Source organism: Megalops cyprinoides, chromosome 16 (genome assembly GCF_013368585.1).
Source record: "Megalops cyprinoides isolate fMegCyp1 chromosome 16, fMegCyp1.pri, whole genome shotgun sequence".
Taxonomy (NCBI): domain Eukaryota; kingdom Metazoa; phylum Chordata; class Actinopteri; order Elopiformes; family Megalopidae; genus Megalops; species Megalops cyprinoides.
The window spans coordinates 4,544,713-4,554,233 of NC_050598.1; the positions used below are offsets into that span (position 1 = coordinate 4,544,713).

The following is a 9,521-nucleotide window of genomic DNA, read 5'->3' on the forward strand; positions in this document are numbered from 1 at the left end:
ATGTTCAGCACCTGCAACGAACGGCTTTCAACCACATTTTAGAGTTCCAATGCAAAATGCCTGCTAACACAACTATCAAGAACTGGATGCGCATCATTGTTGTAATCAAAACGCAGGGCACCGTTTTTTTTGAGAAAATATTTTTATTTGTATAAAACCCTTGCATAGCATCAGTCCAGTGAGAGGCAGTGGTATGGTCGCAGTATGGCTATCGACGCTGAAACAAGCAGGTGTTTCACTTTCATCACCGCATCCTTCTAACGACTCGCTTTTTCAATGGAAAAAACAAAAAAAACAAAAAGCATAACATTTAACAGACCTTCTGGTTTCATCACAGATGCAATGGGGGATGTCCAGCAAAGTATGAGAATGAGAAAAGTTCTGTAACACTGTCTTGCCCCCTGTAACATCAAATGTCAAGATCTCCGCATGGAAAGGGTAATGGGCTTGTAATTTCAGTGCTTATGTTATATGCAAACCATCTTGGTTACTGCCTGTAAGTCATAAGCACCTCTGGGATATAGTGGGCGAGGGCAAAAAAGGGTGAAATTTAGCCATTGTGACTGGACAGTGGATCAGAAAGATTACCCTGTCACAGGCAAGCAACGCCCCGGAGCTGAACCGTAAATATCTGATTTACATAGCAGACCAAACCAAAGCGGCACAACCCTTTCCAGGCAGAGAAGTAAGCACCCTACTCGACACATCTGCCTGCTGGGCAGGCTATCATCGCAAACAGAACACAGAGATGGGTATCAGGTTTACATACATGCAACCAACAGTCCCTCCACTTGGGGGTCAGGGTGGATGGGGTGTAATATGTTGGAAGATCATGAAGTCAAAGGAGAGAGGCAATTATATAATTAAACTGACCCATTAACATACATCTGTGTTTACAGATGGAACTCATTTCTTGTGTTCATCATGTTCAGAGTGTCATTATCTCCACATTCAGATGCTTGGTTCTGTTGCCTGCTGAACTGGTCAATCATGAAATTGCATTCTGCAACAGACATAAATGTTTGACAGCTTTTCTTTGTGAAACAAGATAAATACAAGTTATAGGGGTATCAATTGTTTTCTAAAATGTTTCTAAAACTAATAAACAGGCATAAGCCAGAGTAATTACAATAAAACTACAACTCTGTCTTTTAACCTTTTAATACATAAAATGTGTATGTACCAATAAATTGTTTCCAAACAAACCCATCACATTTCAAAAAATTATGCACCATACTGTATGTCCTGGGGAAACAATTTACTTAGAATGCATGTGTGAAAATTTCCGGATAATGCCTGGTACTAACCTAGAGACAAAATTTTCTGAAGATTACAATCGCCTTTCTAGGAGTGGGGAAAACTCTGAATGAAGTTTATAAAAAGCTTATATACTTGGTGTATTATACAGAAAGATCAAATGTAAAATGTGTTCAGGTAAGTGCTTGGTATGAAATGGCAATGCAGAGAGAAGTACTTAAATACAGTACAGAGGCGAATAAATCAACTGGAAAAGATGCATTTCTGTAAACTCGGGATTTGGCTCTCAACCCTGGCCCTGGCTTTTCCCCGGAGGTTTTGTGACAGATGAGTGCGGATAGACAGAGCAACTGAAATCCATATCAATGGATTGAGTTTTCAAACCCTGCACCAAACCCACCCCACTACCCTATTTTTGGAGACGTTTGATACTGTACTGAATGGTTACATGGCCAGAATGACATTTTTGAGCTTGAAATGAGGAGGAACGGAGAGCTGGTTTGGTGATGACAGTGGCCTTAAAGCAGCTACAGCTACACCGACTTCCTAGCTGGGCCGGGCATCACTTCAGAGAACATCTGATGTCCAAGTCTTCCATATTAGCTTCCTTCCACCAATAATGCCTCAGAAGCCACACCATTCACAGGCTCCTAAATTCATAATCAATCAAAATTCATAACCTCCGCTCAACAGCCAGGGTTGAGAATCACAATCTAAGCCTACCACCTACAGTTTTACCATAATATTGCTGAGAAAAAAACTGGTCTATTTCACAGTTTGTAAAATGTAAGACTACTCATAGTAAACTGGAGCAAAAGTAAGTTAAGGATAAAATATTTAACCAGGCAGAGGGACGAGGGAGATGGGCTGTAGTTCCAAGCGGATCGAGGCGCTGAAGGGTCAGCTGGTTCTTCGCGGCTGGCAGCGGCAGCTTCTCACGCACGGCCATCACAAGCCCTGCCTGATGCTCTGGATGATCTGGAAAATGGCTGCAGGAAAGAGGAGACAAGGACTCATGATGTTGTTTCTTCAGGCGGCAAACCCCGGCCATCATGCACACTGCAGAGAATACACAGACAGACAACACACCCCACTGCAAAAATCAATCTCACAACATTTAAAGACTCTGGTTGCCCTCTGGCAACTCGTTAAATCCTCCAACTGCATTTTTTCAACTGCAACAGCAGCCAGGTTGGTTGTGATGGGTGGTCAGGGATTATTGTAGCCAATCAACTGTAGGGCCAGATCAGGTGGCCAATTTTCAGAAATCCAGTCTGGAAGACAATGTAAAGGCATTTATGGGTCTTAGGCTTTTGGCTGATAAGGACAGGAGGGCACAACACACCCAAAGCCAGCAGTGTGGCATAGAGGTAAGGAGCAGGGCACATGGCACAAAGGTTTCCAGCTTGATTCCCAAGTGGGCCACTGCTCTTGTACCCTTGAGCAAGACACTTTGCTTAATTGCCTCAGAAAATCCCCAGCTGTATAAACATAAATGTAAAAAGGTAATCTATGCAAGTCGCTCCAGATAAGAGCACCTGCAAAGGAAACACAACATAATGCACCACCAGTGGTGACCATGTCTCCCATTTAGGCACATGCTAGGCCCAGCCATACCCAGCTTCATTTAAAGCAGAGGGCTGCAGTCAATTTCTAGCAACAGCTATACATATTCAGGAACTCAATACTATTAATAGATTTATGTCATCAGACTGCCTGGGAAGAAAATGGTGACATCTACAGGTTGAAAACTGATATCTTCATGAAGTAAATCTTGCCTGTGCCTGGTAAGGAAAAAAAAAATTCCACGTTATTCAAATGCCATGGTGTACCATGGAAATGTATTCAAATGAAACATGAACAGATGGGCCCTGCCTGAATTAGGTATGTATGCACATGGTCTCCTCATATGTCCACAACTGTGAACACAAAATACCTCTGAAAGAGTGGAAATAACAGGCATCCACTTTAAGAGTCTGATTTATCTCAGCGTTTGACAGGTTCTCTTCTAATGCAAACTGTGCCGATACGGCACGTAATCATCGTGCCACACAGCAGAATGTCAGTGAAGCATCACTTCTGCAGAAATACAAAGACTCCGAGCATAACTGTGTATGCATTCATTCTTCCACACAAAGTGCAATGTTTTTCTTTTCATTTCCTCCACCCTGAAAACCTACTTCAAAATAAGCATTTCTTTAAACAAAGGGGATCATTCTTAAAAAAAAAAATAATAAAAAGAACAAAATAGCAGCAAAACAGCATTTCGTCTGAGATCATCTGCTGTCCTACATTAGCATAGTCCCCACAACAGGCAGGAAAAGATATTTAGGGCAGTTGTGATAACTCGCCGTCACATGCCACCTCTCTGTAAGGTTTTCTTATCAAAATGGCAAGGTCAGGACAGCTGCATGAACAGAACAGACAATAACAAAATTGACAACAGAAATAAAAGAAACAGATGCATACTATGCATGAAGCTCCAACATATCCATGCATCCAATGGGAATGAATGCATGGTTTTAAAGGTATGTGAAATTCTCGACGCCATATTTGTCCACACTCACCAGATCCACACACCACGAAAACGAACAGCGCCAGGAGCCAGGGTCCAACTGGAGACTTCTCTTCGTTAACCACTCTCTGAGAAACGGGGGGGGGGGGGGGGGGGGGGGGTGCGACAAACAATATGGTATCAAGCGCAGAACTTAATCGACAGCCATGAACAACTTTAGCTGCTCACCATATATGTGTAAAATAATGCATAAAATGCAAACACACAGAAACAATTGCAGCCACATGCTCGCCCAGAAAGTCCTGTTTGCTCTGCACACATGGGTTTCCTTGACACAATGACATGACATCACTTCAGCTGGACAAGTTTCATTGTTAACTGCATGAGATAAGGGTCTCTTTGTGAATAGACCCTTTTTGTTATTTAATTGCCTACTGCCTATGGTTGGCCATCTTCACTTCAACTCAGTTGAATAGACTAACTGAATGTAAATCCGAGAGCACAAGATCCGTACAATGGACAATATTATCTATATTATGAGATTTATTATTCGTTGAAGTACTATACGTTTGTCGGCTATTCCACAAATGAAACGTTAGCTAGTAAACCTTTTAATTGAATCGACCATTCGTTTAATGTTTGAATGTGTGTAGGTAAGAAAAACACATAGCTTGCCAGTTACTACAAACGCTATTTCACTACAACTTGGAATTACTGCTAAGACCGTGTATCAAAGGACAACCATGGCTGGATATTAGTATTTCTGCAAATAAAACCCAACACACCCGTACTGTGACGTCATATGCTTCAACACATTAAAGCTCTACGTTGGCTTGGTAGCCATCTACCAGTTATTTCATTTGGATAATTATACTTGGTATGCACATATTTGAAATATCACCACATCCAGTTCGTTATGTCAGTTCGGTTAGTGATCTAACTAGCTAGCCTCCAAAGGAATTTGACGAACATAGCTAATTTTAACTAGCCCTCGCAACTTATGTGTTCTCTCGCTATGGCTTAGTTAGCTAGCTTCCGCTACGTTCCAGGTTTTCTAAATTGCACTCACAACTGAAAAGCTAGCTAGCTAACTAGCTTGTTGGCTACCGTACGTGACTGTAATAACTACTCGTGCAGACAGCTGACCAGACTGCTGGCTAAACTGTGCAGTTAATATACCGTCGTTTTCTGGACGTGTCCGCGCTGTGTGATAGTCTTGCTGTGCTTTTCGTTGGCAACCTTCATCCGCTGGACCGCCGACATGATGCACTCTCAACCGCCGAGGGTAAAACACAAACCGAATGAACAAAACACAAATTGAAGTTTTCCCCGTAGTCTTATATTACGCGGAATCCGAATTTAATGTCGGCTCTGCGGCGATTGTGTATGTACTGTTAGCGTTACCTCCAACCCTTGAAGATAACAGCTGCAACTTGCGGAAGAGAAATGGGCTTGGGGATGACGTCACTAAAATTGAGGCTATACCTCTATCATGTGACGGGGGTCGGCCTACTGTAATGTATTGGGTTGGACTGGAGGACATATGATTATACTGCGGGTCTTTGTGCTAAACAATCTCTTGATTAATTTTCAGCATTTAGCTGTGTAGTACCATGATTATGTCGTGTAGTTTTTAAATGTAGATTTGGCTCATTATCATTTGTTTGTACCACCTTGATGATCAGGATTAATTATGAATCCCAATATATATCTGTTCTTTGATTTGGATATGTAGACCTGTAACATCATAGCTTATGGCCTTTTGTGTTTCATTTATTTGTGTGAGGTCTGGATTTTGTGTAGTAATGTAGAAACTGGGTCCTGGGTGTGGGTCTAGAACTCTTTTGCAAATTTTATTTTTTGATTGAATGCAATACTGCATCACAATGAAAATTCAAATATTCTCAAGCCCACTAGCATCAATTGCAACATTCTCAATTCAAGGTCAATTCCTGCCATGTAAATGGTCTATGAATATTGTGATGATTTTCTCACTATTCTGTGTCCATTCTAAATTTGTGATGCAATAGAACGGTGAACATCACCCTGAAGACTTAGACTGAAGCAAGCCAGACGTTTTTTTTTTCTAACAAGGTCATATTCAACCAATAGCCCAACAATGTTTCCAGATTTTACAGTGAGCTGCAGATTTTGTACGTTATTTATACAGTGCACTGAGCTGAGGAGATTCTAGCACAGATTCTAAATATAACCCTGGCTTTATTTGCGGTGTCTGTGTTCTGGACTGGAGACAAGAAAGTGGGTGTCCACACATTTTATTTTATGTTGCACCTCACTCTAGATGGGGTCATAACAAAGCTATATAAGATAGTAAGCTCTGGCTGTCCCACATTTAAAACTCTGTCTCTGCCATTGCTGAAGCTACCAGTGTTCTGATTCACTGGCTTTTCAGAAGCATTCTTGAAGGGGCGTGGCCTAAAAGAAAACATTCATAGTCTACACTGGAACACAGAGAGCATCAGAAATCTCTTGTTACCATTCAGAACCTCCTACATCGAAGATGGAGGGAGAGCAAGGGCTGAATATCTGGTAAAAATAGATTATCTCTGGTGCCAGAATTGTTGCAATCAAACTGTTTGTCTCGTATTCAAAGAAGTGTGACTTCATTTGTGTAACTGAGAGCAGTGATATTTTAACCCACTGCGCTGCAAGCTGTTCACTGTACAATCCTCATATGATGATCAGCAAACGTAACTCAAGTGGATCTTTTGAACGTACATGAAATGATGAGGCATTCTCCATATTGCCCATGTTGTCTTTGAAATATAAATTTGTTGTTTAAAGGATGAAATGCCATGTAGTCTTGCATCTTCTCATGTTAAAAAGCTTAAGGACTTGACCTTTCTTATATTCCTCCCAATCACTGAAATGCTACAAATAAAAAAATCACTAAAATGTAGTTTATGGTCACCTTTGAGGAATTCAGCTCTCTGCCAGCTATTCACTACAGAAAACCTTATCACCATAGCAATAATCACGGTAACCCTGTTGGAGCAATTTCAATGCATGATGGTTTATTTTGGTAATCGCTTACTCTAGGACCTTTTGGCCCCGATATATTAAATAATCTCCAACAACCTCAATAAAACATCCATTTGCCCTTAGGCTTTCATGAAAAAATAGAACTCTGAGATGTATAGATCCATATTTTAGAATACATAATAAATAATGTTTATACACACACGACACAGACAGCAGGTTTAAACTCATGTTAAAACAGGGATCCAGGGACTTCTGAAGTGGGTACTCCCCACTTGGTCATTTGACACACAACTGACACACAACGAATGCTGTCTGCCAACAACTAAAAAAACATCAAAACATAAACAACATCGACGACACAATGACCAGCTTGTTACGAAGCTGGGAGTCATACTACATTTAAACACATGAATAGCCCAGACACCTGGATGCCTGAGGTCCACTTGTTACAACGCCCGCTAATAGGTTACAGTGATTGACTTCTTGCTCAGCACAACAGTAGTGCGGCAAATTCACCTCGAGTGAAACGTCAATGCACTGCAACGGTAATTGTGGGCAAATGTGCAACCAAGAGTTTAAGAGTTTACTACCACATCTGTTAAATGAACCTTTTGGGGCATTTGTGAGAATGGAGATATTGTTTCTCCATCTTTCATCCCGTGAAGGAGGAGAAACAGGTGGCGAAGGGATCCAGTCCTTTGTCACGCCCTTGAGCAGGTAGGTGGGTGGGGTTCAGTCTTTCACAAGAATCCTATTGACCACTGTCTGTGTCCTTCAAATAAACATGCTGCAAGTTACACCTGTAAAACAAGGCACACAGTGAGTAATCCATATTAATTACCACAAAATACACTTGCAACATTGCCAGTTCACACTAGCTCAGTGATGCAGAACACATCTGTAATTTTAACTCGACCTAATATATCTGAGTGTAATTTGTTCATTTTCATAATGTGTCTTTATGTGAAAACTCTTTAGTCTAAGCATGTGTTGAAATGTCCTTCTAGTCAGTGCTATTTAATGTTATTTTTGTTTGGCCTTAGTCTTCAGCCTCAGTGTATCAGCATAATCATTTACCTTAGTCTGTGCTCATCAGCAACCCAATCCACTCAAGACTCCAATGCGATCCATCTTCAGCCCAAAACAGCCCCTTCCTGAGCTCTTCCTGGTTCTGCCCCTGAACTTCCTCTGGCGGCTCATGAAGTCCAGGAAGAGGTGGGGCACGCCATGAGAAGGTGCCTCCCTGTGTGTGAGCCCCACATCTTTGTGAAGACCACGCCCGTCCCGCAAAACAGAAGGGGGGTTCTCAGCTGACCCCTCGTTGACCTCCGCCTGGGCCAGCAGAAGAGAGCTGATACGGGCACCAAAGAGATCATTGAGAATCTGCATTTGAGAAGCAAAAAATAATAAAAGGTTGAGACCAAGAAAGTGTATATGGGACTGATACAAGGAGAGACACACAGATTTTTACAAGGTGATAATAATCCTTCAATAGTGAATGAAAACATATCTAGTCTACATTCAGTGTTGGTTTTTCATACTCCATTTACATCATTTGAATAAATATGGTTGAGCCTTACAAATTTCTTCAGTTATTGATAACTGGAGCATTGATTAAAGTCACATATATTGATAGCCAAGACAACCATTTTTTCCCCAGAGCATAACAAGCTAATTTTAAATATCATTTCAAAGGCCACTACTTTGTGTATAACATATTGTGTTACATAAAGTTTACAAAGATTTTTTTTTCTTGTAATGCATATTTTGCAGGCATGAGTGAACACAGCGTGGTGCATAATAGGTAACCATAACTCTGAATGGCCGTAGCCTGAGTGAAATTAATGGCCAGTGTAGAATTTGATAATCAGTAGTCCACTGCCACACATTAGAGTAGTGTATATGCTGCTGTAACACAGTATATACAGTGGATTCATGCAATCAGCGAAATTTTGTTTTATTCCCAAGCACCAGTGAGATGCATGTGAGAACCCAATATTGGAATAGTTAACAAATCAAATTAAAATTTTTCAACCATGGAGGTCACACAGCAGAGTGAAAATAAGAGATTATACCCCTTAATTACATTCACTTTCTTGTTCTCATTGTGAAATCAAAGCCTGAATATGAAGCTTTGTCTCAAAACATTGGAATGCATATAACTCAAAACATGACATTTAAATACTCAGCATGACATACAAAACCATCTTAGTACTCTATATTCTCCAATGAAAACTGCAGAACTTAAAAATTGTGTGCTGAGGGCTTCCAGCTTTCATTAGGAAGGGTGGACATTGTACAGTCAAAGAGGTTTATAGAACTATATCCATACCTCCTTGAGAAATTTCTATGGACTTCCTTGATAGGGTTTAAGATCTCAGTGAGTGAGAGGGTGAAAATCTGTGTTAAAGTCAAAGACTCACCTGGGTGTCTGATTTTCGCTGAGAGGGTCTCGAATCCACCTGAGCAGCCACGACAAGCAAGAGGAAGAGGAGGAAGGAGCAGTGGGGTGAGGACAAAGATGAAGAAGATGAAGCAGCCATCCTTGTTTTATGTTAAAAAAAAGACAAAAACAAACAAAAATCTTGAAAGAATCAATCTTCAACGTTAGACAGTTTAGGGTTTTTTTTTCAGAATCTGAAATTCTCAGGGATGGAACAGGTTATTGCCAGGAGACCCGTGTCCACTGATGCGCTTCTCTGTGAAGTTTTGTGCTGTCCTGTACGGAATCAGGACTGGTCTGCGG

The 9,521-nt window shown here is 41.0% G+C and overlaps 2 protein-coding genes across 2 annotated transcripts; both read right to left on the bottom strand.

Moving 5' to 3' along the window:
- Positions 1–163: 163 nt before the first annotated feature.
- On the bottom strand, positions 164–5,223 carry zgc:85858 (uncharacterized protein LOC405879 homolog). The gene is made up of 3 exons (XM_036548242.1): positions 4,952–5,223; positions 3,825–3,900; positions 164–2,246 (listed from the first exon to the last, which is right to left on the bottom strand). Exons 1-3 carry the CDS (start codon positions 5,033–5,035, stop codon positions 2,206–2,208), a joined length of 201 nt encoding a protein of 66 aa, XP_036404135.1. The 5' UTR covers positions 5,036–5,223; the 3' UTR covers positions 164–2,205.
- A 2,644-nt stretch (positions 5,224–7,867) lies between these two features.
- On the bottom strand, positions 7,868–9,318 carry si:ch73-265d7.2 (C-type natriuretic peptide). Its single transcript, XM_036547610.1, has 2 exons — positions 9,199–9,318; positions 7,868–8,158 (listed from the first exon to the last, which is right to left on the bottom strand). The coding sequence occupies exons 1-2, from the start codon at positions 9,316–9,318 to the stop codon at positions 7,868–7,870; spliced, it is 411 nt and encodes a 136-aa protein (XP_036403503.1).
- Positions 9,319–9,521: the final 203 nt, after the last annotated feature.